The 14712-nt window shown below is 34.2% G+C and overlaps 1 protein-coding gene across 2 annotated transcripts in view; it reads right to left on the reverse strand.

Annotated features, from left to right (window-relative positions):
* Window positions 1-14712, reverse strand: part of FZD3 (frizzled class receptor 3) — a 67280-nt gene that overhangs the window by 5957 nt on the left and 46611 nt on the right. For both annotated transcript variants that reach the window (XM_081134630.1, XM_081134631.1), the window contains 2 exons: window positions 6843-6991; window positions 2662-2895 (listed from right to left, as the gene is read on the reverse strand). In XM_081134630.1, coding sequence (XP_080990756.1) covers window positions 2662-2895; window positions 6843-6991 — 383 coding nt within the window. The remainder of the gene's footprint in view (window positions 1-2661; window positions 2896-6842; window positions 6992-14712) is intronic.

Below are 14712 nucleotides of genomic sequence, written 5' to 3' on the forward strand. Positions count from 1 at the left end.
TATAAATGTCTTATCTTTCCCATAAGGTTATATGTTCCCAGAATGCAGAAATTACACTTTACCTTTCTCCTATATATCTCTTTATATAAAGAATAACACATCCATATGCACAGGTATTGTACTATAAATATTCAAACATTATTGAAAAGGATAAGGCTAATAATATCAAATGTCAAATAATGCTGATAGTTATTTCATGGAGGATGGTGTTGACATAATGTATTCTAAAAGACTCTCTGACTCCCTCCCTCTTATGAGTGACTTAAGATAGGACCCCTAAATTAATGTAGAAACTTCCCAACTGGGTTTACTTAAAATCTCCTCTCCTATGCTGTTGACAAAGTGATCGTTCTCAAATACAAACCCGATTTTATCACCACAAATGCCTAAATGTACATATTATGCAGCAGCCATACTCCAATATCTAACTGCCTTCTGTCCTCCTTGCCTCTGTATATACTCTTTCCCTGTCATTAATTTCCAACTGTGTCCTCTGAATCCTACTCAAAGTAGCAGTACAATGTTGTCTTAAACTTTCCACGATGAGTTAGATGGTTTTCTTCTCTGGGATCCTAAAGCACCTTGTATATATATGATTATGCCCATTAAAGTGTATTATAACTGATTGTTTACTCTTCTGTCTTCCATCTCTTGGTCCCTAGCACTTAGAAGGTTTCTCACATAGGAGTGCTGAATGGAAGGGAAAAGGCAGGAAAGAGAAAAGATCTTTGAATGGGGTTAAAAACATGGTACAGTTCAGGTGGGTAAGATGGAGTAAATAAATAGATACACAAGAAATAAAGAATGGAATAGGTGGAAAGGAAATACTTAAAATTTCATTTCAAAATCTGGCAAGGAAAAAAATGAATAAAAGATAGAAAATATATCATAGTCAAAGAAAGGCTGCTGCTTTTTAAAACACAAAACGAGTAGCTGACCCACTTAGAAGGCAAAGATCTTCCAAGAAGATCTAAAAAGAGAGTAAGTGTAGGACTTATATCCTACATTAGGACAGAGAAGATTGACAGAAAGCCTGGGATGAGATTGAAAAGATACCAGACAGTTGCAGAAACAGGTGCTTTAAAGTTAACACAGAATGCTTGCTATTTTAGGCATAAGAATGTTCATTCTTTCAGTTTCCCAAACTATAAATCTTAAAAAAGTAAAATAAAATAAAAATCTTTGATATAATCCTCTCTAGTTGCTATTAATCCATCACCAATTCCTATCTTTTCTTCTTTCTAAATATTTTTCAGATTAGTTCTTCCTCTCTTCCCACTGCCATTACTTTCCTATTAACCTTCAACACCTCTCAACTGAATTATTGCAAAGCTCCTAAGAAGTTTCTAATCTAGTGTCTCCATTATCAAATTTAACAAGATAAGACATCCCTTTCTCTCATTCTCTCTGTGAAGCTTTCTCTGACCCTATGCCCTTCCTATTTTTATAAGTAAAATTTTACTGGAATATAGCCATTCCCATTTTGACTACATATTGTCTAGGGCTGCTTTCATGCTATGCACTTACTGAGACAGGCACTGTTCTAAGCAATTAGATATATTATCTCATTTATTTTTTACAGCATAAATGAATAGTTGCAACAGAGATCATATGACCCACAAAGCCTAAAATATCTACTATGTGGCTCTTTGTAGAAAAAGTTTGCCAACTTCTGGACTATACAGTCTTCCCTTGGTATCCACCAGGGATTAGTTCTAGGACCCCAGCGGATACTAAAATCTATGGATGCTCAAGTACCTTTATACAAAATAGTGTATTTGCATATAGCCTACACACATCCTCCTATATACTTTAAATCATCTCTAGATTATTTATAATATCTAATACAATGTAAATGCTATGTAAATAGTTGTTTTACTGTTCTGTTTAGGGAATAATGACAAGACAACAAAGTCTGTACATGTTCAGGGCAGACACAAACACCATAGGCCAAACTACATAGTACATGTCAGCAACAAAGTAACACTTTTCTCCCCAATATTTCTGATCTGCATTTGGTTAAATTCCTGAATGCAAAACCCACAGATACAGAGGGCCAACTGTACTATCATATTTATATTTTACTTTAATTGTTCACTTACAATAATAACAGAAGTTATCAGGCACTTACCGAGACAGGCACTGTTCTAAGCAATTAGATATATTATCTCATTTATTTTTTTACAACAGTCCTAAAGGGGCAGATATTATTACTTTTTCCATTTTACAGTCAATGAAACTTATCATTCCAAACCCCATGTTTTTAACCACAACACTAACAGTGACTACATTATCTTTCTTAATAGACATGAACTTATTAAAAACAAAGATTATGCCTAAATCATCTCTGTATTCCCAGAACAGTGGCTGATATAGTAGGTAATCCATAATTGTTTGCTAATTTAATCTTACTAACATAACCAATTTCATCCTGCCTTCTCCCTACTGAATACCCTTTGGTGACTCCATATTGTTTACTACATCAAGTCTAAACTCCTTTGACTGGCTTTAAGTTGGGCCATGATCTGTGACAACTGTTCCTAGCAAAGTTTAAAAAAAATTAACAATGCTCGACTTTTATTTCAGAATTGGTTACTCTTCCTTAAGCTGTGTAACTCTAATTCAACACATGAAATAAACTAAGCTACCAGTAAAACTCACCTGCCATCACGGGATCTGTGGAGGCTGCCGTGGTAGCTGCTCACTTTGCTGTGGACACTTCCTGCTTTGCTTCTCTGATCATCCACCATAGCCAGCTGAGTGGAAGAAGCATGTGTGGATGTTCCTTGAGTGGACGTTCCTCTTGATTTTCTTATAATAGGAGTATTTGGATCCCTCAGGAGGGACTGAGCAAAATCAGGTTCTTGGAGTACCTGTCTGCTCTCATTCACTATCCTAGACAACAAAATTCTAAGTTTAAGATACAGATTAACATTCCTACAGACTAACAAACAATACTTTTGTGACACACTGACGTTACTCTTTAAATTAATTGCTCTCCACATAATGTCTTTAGGGCAGATATGACATTGTTAGCAGAGGAAAGAATATTGCAGAAATTCATGTCAATCTGTCCTCTAAAGTGATAGATGCAAAGAGGACTGTGCTAGAATAAGGAAATAAAAATTTTACTTTCAACTCTATCACCAAATATGTGATCTTAGGCAAGTCACTACCTCCTTTCCTTCATTTTCCTTATCTATAAAATGAAGTTGTACAATTTCAAAACTTTTAAAAAGTCCTTTTCAGCTAAAGAATTTTATGATTTGCATGAGCACCTAAATAGGTATTACTAGAAAAGTAGAGGGATTGTTTTATTGCATGGTTTATGGAAGTAATGGAGGCCCTCATCGTAGCACAGATACATTTTTTAACTTGTTAGAGCAGTTGTTTTAAGGCTACAACTTGATTTCCTAGCATAAGCAATTGTCTAGTGCTGGAATAAACATGAGTGGCCATAATTAGAACAAAACATATGAAAAATTAATTTAAGCAAACATAGTTAAGTTCGTAAAGGCTTAAGGAAAAAATTTAAGGGGATAAGTTACTGTCAAGAGCAAAAGTTTATAACTGCTATGAAAGTGTATCTGCTATGAAAGTGTTAAATGCAGATACATGCTTATGACAATGAACAAAGCAGTAATTAATTTAATAAAAGAGCCAATTAAATAGTTGCAAAGATCAGTGTCTCAGTTTATGTAACTGACTTGAGAACCACAGTTAAAGCTAAAATTTGCTAACAATTTCATTACAAAAATACTCCAATGTGTAAAGATTGCATCATATAGTGAGAAAGTGCAAATATTCTTTTTTCAAATTACAAAGGCATTGTTGTTGTTTTTAGTGCTGGGGTAGAAGGGCTGAAGGAAGACTATTCGTTGAGTACCTGCATTGTACCAGGTATTTTAAATACATTCTCCTTTGATCCTTTTTTAAAAAAAATTTAAAAATTGATTTTGAGAGAGAGAGAGGAAAGGAGAGGGAGAGAGAGAGAAACATCGATCAGCTGCTCCTACATGCCCCCTACTGGGGATTGAGCCCACAACCCGGGAATGTGCCCTGACCAGAAATCGAACCTGCAGCAACCTTTTGGTGCACGGGATGACACCCAACCAATAGCCACACCGGGCAGGGCTATCCTTCTTAATAATGTTTTTATTATGGAAACTAATGTCCTGAGAGAGTACTTCTAAGAGGATATTAGGTATACTGTGGTTCTCATTTTATAGATGAAGAAACTGAGGTTCTAAGGGATTAATGGACTTCCTAAAAGACACACAACAAAACCAGTAGTCAGGGATCAAACTTAAGTTTAAAGTGGCTTCGAAGCCAATCATAAAGTAATGATAAAATAATGTTTACATATATCCTGAAAACAAAGTGTCAAAAACTAGACAGAAGAAAGAACAAGAATAGTTTTTAAGAAAAATACAGTATTTGTTCCTCTGTCATCAATACATATATATGTACATCCCAAGTCAGTCTTGACTACTGACTTTATTTTCTAAATTTAGTTTTAAAATTTGGTTCAAACTGATTTCTGATTGTTCCAAAGATTTAATCCACCTTCAAATGGTGAAGGTTTGTCCCCTCATTTTACAGATAAGAAAACAAAGATCCAGAAAAATTAAGTGATGTTACCCAGACAATTCTAAAAGAAAATTTCTAAAAATATTTCAATCAGTGTCAGAATTATTAGCATAAGCAGTCTTAAATGTGGCTTCACTTAGGGGGAGAACACTAATTTGATTAACACAGTTTTAGAAGCCAATCTCTATAGCACAGTATAATAAAGGGGTTAAGAGCAAAGACTAGAGTCTACAGTCAGAATGCTTGGGTTTGAATTTTAATTCTAGCATTCACTAGCTATGAAACTTTGGTTCCAAGCCTCACTTACCTTATCTGTAAAATGACGATCTCTCTCACAAGGTTGTTTAGAAGATTAAATGATTTAATAATGTATAAAATGTGTAGGAAAGGGTGTGCTCAGTTATTTGGTAGCCATTATTATGATTACTTGATAGTCATTTCTCAAAGGTTAAACCAGGCAAGCACTAGAAATAGCTATAGGATGCTCACACTCTTGAGCTCCAGAATACGGAGCTGCCAACTAGCCCAGAGCATAGTCCTAGCTGGGAGAATCACAATGACTTTGTTGGGTAGGGAATCCATGGTTGCAGAAAACCAACTAAAAGGATCCTTGGGAACTCTAATCAGTTTGAAAAGGATTCTGGCCCAACCAGGATCTCCCAATAACTAGGATAATTCCCCATAAGGGTAGGTTGGGTTTAGCTCTATCTGGAATTTCCAATACAACCCCATACAGAATTGTTTGTGCATGGTCCAGAGGTGACCAGGAATATTTAATTCAATCCCCTTCCTCAGCATTATGCTTTACTGTGATTAAAATATATTTAAATATTTCAACAAATACACAGATAAATCACAGTAAATCCTACAAAGAAGAAAACTCAGTGAAAGCAGGGACTTGGTCTGTTTTGCTTGCTATTGAATACCTGGCATCCCAAAATAGTTCATGGCACATAGTAAGCATTCAATAAAGACATTTTAAAGGATGGATCAATGCCTAGAAAATACATTTTGTTGTTGTTGAATAAATCTTTCCCCTTCTTTCCCTATGAAACTGTATTTAAAGGAGAAATACATTATATGATATCACTAGTAGCAGTCTCAGAATATGTATTTTTAAAATGTGACTATTTTATTTCAATCTAAACTGTTTCATAAAAACTGTTAATTACTAATATTTTAGAAAATACAGATTTTTGTTATTGAGGCACTTTAAGTTGTATAGTAAAGGTACATTAACCCATACAAGACACAACATTTTAAATAAAATCTTAAGAGCTTTCCATGGACCCTATATAGATTCCACTAACTTAGAATTTAGATATAGTATTCATATAAGATTTATTCTGAGTCTTGTTTTATTTTATGAACTAAGGGTTCAAAAAATTAATGATTCCTTAAATATACCCTCAAAAGACTGCTTTGGTAAGTCTTATAGTTACCACGATACTCTAATTATGCAGTGTGGCCAACTAGGAATTGAATTAAAATACTTTCTTAAACATATTTCATGTTAACCTAATGATACAACTTTTTCTATTTTGGCTTTAATGTATACTACATCAGAATGGAATAACATACTATCTCTTTAAATCATTTATGGTATATTTGGAAGAACAATAAATAATTGGAAATAGAAGCCTAATCAAATACCTGTGACTCTGGTCAAGGCACTTAACCTCTCTGTGTCTGTTTTCTCATCTGTAACACAGAGATTATAATACATACCAACCCTCACAGATATATCAAGAGGGTAACATAAGAATATATATAAAAGCATTAATTTGTTTTTAATTTTAAGGAAAATTATTTGAATTTTTAAAACTAAAGATTGGCCTTTCTTCATATATTTTAAATTAGTAAGGAAGGGATCTTAAGCCCAATTCTACTTGGCTATCTTCTCAGAGTAAGTTTTTAGCATTTAAAAAAAAATTAATTTGAGAAACATTAATTTGTTGTTCCACTTATTGATGCAGTCATTGGTTGATTCTTGTATGTGCCCTGACTAGAGATTGAACCCACAACCTTGGCGAATCGGGATGACACACTAACCAACTGAGCTACCCAGCCAGGGCCAAGTTTTTAGCTTTTAATTAAGACATGCTACTGTGTCAGTCTTAACTAATGGCAGCTGAAGTTACAATCTTATTGGAATACTTCCTCCAAATACAAATTATTTTAATGTAAGCAACACAAAAAAATTTACATGAACGTGAAGTTTGTAAACATTGCGATACTTTACTTTAACTTACTCTTTTTTCCTACGACCATGAAAAAAACTGGCCCATTCAAAGCATGTCTTTTTGCTTCCAACCCAAAAAATGGAGGGAATACCAACTATGAGAGCCATCAGGTATTTCATCAGAAAGAGAATCAGGTCTGGACGACTCATCTGAGTGACCTAAAGAAGGGAAAGAAAAATATCTTAAACATATCAAAAGAACCTATTAAAGGCCATTATAAAATCTTTAAAATAAAATAAACAATAGTAAAATAATTCTACAATTTGATGTTTTCACTTGTATAGTTCTATAGTTAATTTTCTGGTTATATGGAAAGATACACTCCTGAACATTTGACGATAAATTTATAATCTATATTTTTAGTCCTATGTTTTTCTTATTAGCTCAGATTGGCCACCTTCTAAAAAAAACATTAATGTCCAAATAAACCATGAATAGACATAGAGGCTCAAGTAATACCTATACTGGCCAATTTTGCTACTCCTATATTTAAAAACTGTTATCTTTAATATGCTTTTCCATCTGCCTACTTCATCTTTACTCTGACTTTTTTCAAGCTTCCTCTTTAATCTATAAATTATTTGTAAATGCATTTTCTAGTTTTTTGTCAGATGAGTTTTTCAAAAATTTCGTTTTAATGCTGGACTCAAGTTTAATTATTGTGGTAAGAGAAACTGGTCTATAGATTCTAGTTACCTTAAATTTTGGAGACTTTTGTGATTTAGGACACAATTTTTCTAAGTATTCCTTATGTGCTCAAAAATAACACATATTCTCTATTTGTTGGGTACAAAATTTTCTATATGTATTAGTTCAACTTCCATTAGTTGTGTTGTTCAAATCTTCCCTATATTCTTGACAATAATGCTCTAGCTGCTTATTTTACTTTATTAATACTCTTCACCTTAAATTGTATTTTATCTGACATTAATATTGTCACATCAGCTTTTCTTCCATGTTCAAATAGCTCTAGCTGTTCCTCCCATCTGTCCTAGTTCTATCCTCTGGAGCTAAAAAGAATACAGCTACCATTCCAGAAGTCTAATCGATTCAATGAGATACCTGCCAGAAGCAAAACTTAAAAACATAGTGTAAGTACTGGGAACAGAGAGACAATAAAACTATCCAAAAGATCCAAGAGAATCAACTGGGGGGGAAAAAGAAAGAAACAATGAAAGGTTCAGTAATTAAGCTGGACAAGATTAATATACAAAGATCAAATTTTCTTATATATCAATAACCAGATAAAAAAAATGAAAAACCCCTTCCAAGGTAAAAATTTTATTCTTGAGGAACTTCATACTGCACATTTTCAGTCACATAAGAAAGCAAAAATGGCCTGGCCGGGCGTGGCTCAACGGTTGAGCATCGACCTAGGATCCAGGCGATCAGGGTTCGATTCCCGGTCAGGGCACATGCCCAGGTGCGAGCTGCAGCTGATCAGTTGACTCTCTCATCATTGATGTTTCTATCTCTCTCTCTCCCTCTCCCTTCCTCTCTCTGAAATCAATAAAGATATATTTTTTTAAAAAAAAGGAAAAATGTTATCTTCCCCTCATCCTAGACATAAGAGCACAAAATTTCTTTTTAAATCATGACACTTAGAAGTTTAGCATCTAAAACGAACAAAAAGGGGGAAAAGGCACTTATTATATATTCCAGATTTCTTTGGTCAGGTTTCTCCCCAAGTGGTATTAATATTTCTTCTTTCAAGTCATATTACCAAAACAGTAAAAACCTGGAAAAATATATAAATCTAGAGATTACATACCATATCCCATACCAAGATAAATTCCTACTGGATAAAAAATTCAAATGTAAAAAATAAAAATCAAACAACAAAAAGAAGCCATGAAGTTCAAGATAAAAGCTTTACTCTCAGGGTAGAGAAAAACTGTCTAGCTATGACACAAAATCTAAAAGCCATAGAAGTAAACATAAATAAATCTATCATAAAAGTGAAGATACATCAATAAAACCGCAGCATTTTAAATGGCCGTAACTTCCATAACATAACCAAAAGACAATAAAAAGAGCAGACATAAAATTGTTGCAAACATTATGGCAGATAAAGGAGCCAATTTTGTTAATTAAGAATTACAAATAAGAAAAAAATCTACCACCTACAGAAAAATAGGTAAACTATGTGGATAGTTTACAGAAATTTAAATACAAATATGAGCGCAACTTCAGTTTTTTAAAAATTACAATTACATAATGATTTTTTTAGCCTATTAGATAGCACATCGTATTAGCAAATGTGTGGAGAAATACACTCTTATATATTGCAGATGAAAATATAAATTCATACAACCTCTGTAAAAGACAATTTGGCAATATTTATAAAAAGTTCACTCTTTGTGAAACTTTTGTATGTCAATTATATCTCAATAAAAAATTATACCTTTTGATCAAGCAATTATTTTAAAAATTTATGCTACAGATATAATATTCACATATATGTGAAATGATGTATGTACAAAGATGTCTGCAATAATAGTAAAATATTAGAAACACTGTGGTTTATCCAATCAGTGGCATCCTATGTCATAAAAAATACTGACGAAGCGTTTCTCTTTAGATGTTAAATGACAAAAAAGAAAAATGTGTATAACAACTACCATTTGAGTAAAAAAAGGGGGGGAGTAATATACTTGCTTGTATATAAATAAACATTGTTCTAGGTATCTACTGCTGTGTAAGAAACCACACCAAAATGTAATGGCTTAAAAGAAGAATTTATTATCATCTCTGACAGTTCTGTGAGTTGACTGGGCTCAGCTAAATGACGCTCAGATTCTCAATGTAGCTGCAGTCAGATGACAGCTGGGACTAGAATTACCTAAAAAAAGACTGAGCTGAACAGACATATAAGATGGCTTCTTCACTCAAATGTCTGACATCTCAGCTAGGATTGCTGAAAAAGGTGGGAGCTGGCTGGGGATTTCTCTCCCTCTTTTTCCCTCCCTCCTTTCATGCAGCCTGACCACACATAGCTTATGACTAGCCTGGGATTCCATACATCTTGTTTCAGAGCAGTCTTACTTCTTACTGAAGACTGGCTTTTCCCAGAGCAAGCATTCTAAGGGAACTTGGCAAAAGCTGCAAGACTTCTTAAGACTTAGCCTCAGGGTCATGCAGAATCACTTCTGCTCATTGTACTAATCAAAAGAAGTCACAGAGCCAGCCCAATTCAAGGAGAGGGACCACACAAGAGCAAGAAGTGTGGTTCATTGGCTAGAGGCAGAAGGGTGCATATCTCCAAAGAGTAGCTACCAAAATATTATAAAAATATACAGAAAAATGAAAATAGTGGTTATATTGATGGGAAGGCATTTTCTCCCTCTGAGCATGTTTTACAATAATTTTCCCCTGACATTTAGGAATATTTTAAAGTGGAGAAAATTATATGTATATAATTAACATTTACAAAACATATGTAACCAGAAAAACTTTTACCATATAAATGGAATGCCAAAAGCTCATGTGATACAATGTAAATGGATTATAGTAGGTATCAATAAATGTTCTACAAATGAATTGCTCTAAGAAATTATCAAAAATCATAATTGACATTTAATATATGGTATTACAGTGACTATTGTAACTATCTAAAGCACGCTATATAAATAAATGACCAACTAGATAAAGAACATTATGATGAATTATAAATGAATCAATGTCCAAGACTTATGTTCTGCATTCACACACACACACACACACACACACACACACACACACACACACACACACACACCATCTTGTGACTTCCTTACATTCTCTGTTATGGCACATTACTTCTTAACAATAGATTTTCACATAATATTAAGAAAGAACAAATATATGTAGCATATCAAATGGGTTAAAATATATAAAGTACTTAGAACTGTGCATGACACCTAATAAATGCTCAAACATGTGGTACATGAAGCTACTGTCCCAAAAGATACTAAAAGGTAATCCACAATAAGATATTCTGTGGTAAAATAAAATTTGGATGTTATAATCCTTCCTTGGAGATTCACATGCACATTCATACACAAAAGGCTCTGAGAAGTCCTGAAATAAGGAACTGTTTATCTGTTTATCCCAGTGTTTCCTATGCTGCTATACACTTAAATTTCCCCATCTGAAAATTAAGGAGTTAGAATATGTAAATTCTAAGGCTTATCCTAACAGCCTATGACCCTAATAATCTTGAAATTTTTCCTAGGGGAATTAGAGACTAGTTTTTATTACATCTAATTTTGCTCCAAAAATTATTTTCCTTTTCCATGATTTAAAAATCTATAGTACCAGTTGAAGTATACACATTAACCATGATTGTACACATTTTTTTTGGCTCACAAAAAACAGTAAGTTCCTATAAAAGTGATGGAAGGGGAAGAATGTGACCATTGAGAAGCATGCTTCAAGTCACATCTGCTTATATTCAATGAATAGTGAGAACACAATGACTGATTGAAGAAAATTATTTGTAAATGTAAAGACATAGCTTACATAAATTTATATAATAATGTAGCTTAATGAAGATGAAGAGGCCAAGGACCTAAAAATTAAAACTAGTAAAATTGTAATCAAAGAAGTATCGTGGCAGGTTTAATCAGAGTTGAGCAAAGAATTAGAGGTACTGTGTGACATGAAAAGTGCACTGGCCTAAACAATGTGACCTTCGTGAAATCACATAAAATGGGGGGCTTGAACTTAATGACTCTGGGGCTGCAGTCAATTGACTGACCATTTGCAGTCTAAAATACTCTTCTTCAGAGACAGTATACAGTCTAATCCCTTTATTTACGTATGTGGAATCAAAGTCTGGGAAAAGTGAATCAATTTGCTCAAGGTCATGTAGCTAATTAATTCAGTGACTTAAATACATAGTGCCTATATGTCCTGCTACAAGAGCTATACCAGTAAATGAGTAAAAAATGCCCTGCCCTTTTGAACTTACATTCTAGGGAAGGGTATGGAAAGGGTGAGCATGGAATACTGTCAATAAACAAAGAAATAAAGAAATCTAATAATTTCAGATAGTAATAAACTCAGAACTAAAGCAGATTAGGGAATAACATTTTGGGATATGGTGTGGTGTATGGGGCATGTATTTTAGATCAAAGTGGTGAGAAAAAGCCTCTCCAAAGACAAGACATTTAAGCAGGAACTTGGAGTATATTCTGCAGTAGGAGTATTTCAAGTGGAAGGAAAAGCAACAACCATTGTTATCTCCAAAGAACAAGAAGGAGACTGGTATGGCTAGAGCTGAGCACAAGAGGAGAATTGTAGAAAATAAAGCAAAGCAGTAGAGAGGGGCCAAATTATATATGGTCCTGCAGGTAATGGTAAAAATCATGGTTTTTATTCTAAAGGTAATAGGGAGACATCAGAGGGTTTTGTTTGAAGGAGCAACATGATCTCATTTTTTGAAAAGATCACCCAGGCTACTGTGTTGGAAATAAATTGTAAAGGAACAGGAATTGAAAAGCAAGTAGATGAATTGGAAGGTCATACTAGAAGTATCGGCCTGGACTAAGGTAGAAACGGAGGTGGTGAGAAGTTGATGGGTTGTGTGTGATATGTGAGAAAGAGGGCTCAAAGATGGCTCCAAATTTGAGTCTGAGCAACTTTTGGATGACGGTACCACTTAATGAATGGGGAAGAACTGGAGATAGGATGTAGGAAAAAGGTTTAAGGAGAAAAATGAAGAGTTCTATTTTAGATACGTTAAGTTGGAAATGCCTTGTAGACTTCCAAATGAAAATATCATGTAAATAGATATGTCTGGAACTCAGAAACAAAGTTGGGTGACACAGTCTAAACTATGGGAATATATAAGATTATCCAGGAAAGGGGGCAGGGGAAAAAAAGAGAGCCTAGGTGAGACACCATATCTCACTACTTTTATAGTGTTTTAAACTGCATTGCACTTTCTTTCATAAATTAGAAATATTATCTATATAATAGATATGCTTGAATTAAAGAGGAGTGCTCAAAACAAGATCAACAATAACACCAACCACCAAAACCTTCAATTAGGCAAGAAAGTACAGTGAATTAGAAAACAGGGATGGAACATTTTGTATTATAAAGTTCTGGTTAAAGCCAAAATTCCAGGGTGAACAAGTCAGCACCTGCCCACGAAAGAAATACAGTGGGAAAGCAACTTAAGCAACACCTGTTTTGTGAATGTGCCATTAGGCAGAGTGTTGGAGCCAGAGGGCCAAGACACTGGGGAAGAATGGTCAAGCTACTGCTATAAGGAAAGAAGTTTTCCCTTATAAACAAGGAAAAAGAGGAAGGACAATGCATTACTATCTATTTATAAATCGCATAAGGAACCCCCCAAATTTCAGGCAATTAGTATGTAAAATAGGATATGTACTAGCTATAAAGGCAAAACTCATTAAAGGAAAATATTTAAATAAAGGAATACAATGTTGTTTTTATTAAAATAACCTTATAACGAACTAAATGCCTATAATTTTTTTGAGAAAACCCCCACTAAATATCTCAGTTCCTTGTATAATTAAAATGGACAAGTGAGAAACTTTAAAACTCTTTTATAATTGTCCTTTAAAAACACTATATTCCTGCCCTGGCTGGTGTTGCTCAGTAGTTAAGAGTATTGGGCCAAACCTGTGTTGCAGGTTTGGTCCCTGGCCTCGGTGAGATGCCGGAGGCAACTGGTCAATGTGTCTTGCATGGATGTTTCTCTCTCTCTCCCCTCCTCCCTCCCTCCCTTCCACTCTCTCTAAAAATCAATGGAAAAAAATACCCTTGGGTGAGCATTAAAAACAACAAAAAAGCCCCCCCCAAAAGCCCACACTATACTCTTATTAATGTTAAAATATATCCTGATATATTTCTTTGATCTATTTACTGGGAACTGTAGGGAACCTAGGCAGAGAAGGAAGACTACCTGTATTCACTGTAAGCTCTCTATCTTGATTACTGTCCTTTTTCTACATGGTCTGGGGAGCTGTTAACAGCCTGCATTCACTATCTTCAGAACAACTGATCTCCACTAACATCACTCTAATTTTAATCAACAGAATTTTGCAATATGAATTTATTCAATCATAATATGGAAAATATTTTCCATGTTTAGTTCTTCCAATTTAGATTCATAATCCATCAAAGACCCCAGGGGTTAAATTCTTTTTAATTAAACAGAAAAAATTATTCATGCTAAAGAGGGGAAAAAGCATTGTAAAAAAAGAAACCCTCCAAGGGCATACTTGTGATTATTGTGGTAGCCTAAATTTCTTATTTCTGAGACTTTGGCTTTGAATAAGGTTGACAGAGTTCTTGGCTTCTTTCTATACTTTACTAATGGAGACACATATTGCATTAGGTTTACTTTCATTTTAAAAAATAGATTTATTTAAAAATGTTGGCATATACTGAGTCTGTGGTCATCAAAGCCCACATAAAAATAAATTACTGATCAGGCTCATGCAGAATCTGTCATGTTGATAAGTGACAGCAGTTCTAGAACGGAGGTCTTCTGATTGCATATTTTGTGCACTTATAATACACTGCTTTATCTGTCTTCATTTTTATTCTGTTTTGGAAAGTCCTACTTGTCCTATCAGATATAAAGACCTACCATAATGCCACAGTAATTAAGACAATGATAGAAGAGTAAGCAAAGATAAAAACAGACCATGGAAAAGAACAGTGAAAGAAGTTTCACATATGGAAACTTGATATGTGAGGCAGCATTACAGTTCACTGGAGAAAGGATGGACTAGTCATTAAATGGCACTAACTGAATATCTGCATATTTAAAAAATTAGTATTTCCTCCTCACACCAGATGTGATAAATCCTACAGGTTAAAAATCCACACCTGAAAAGCAAAATTTTAAAACTGCAGAGGA

This window comes from Miniopterus schreibersii, assembly GCF_964146895.1.
Source record: "Miniopterus schreibersii genome assembly, chromosome: 4".
NCBI lineage: Eukaryota > Metazoa > Chordata > Mammalia > Chiroptera > Miniopteridae > Miniopterus > Miniopterus schreibersii.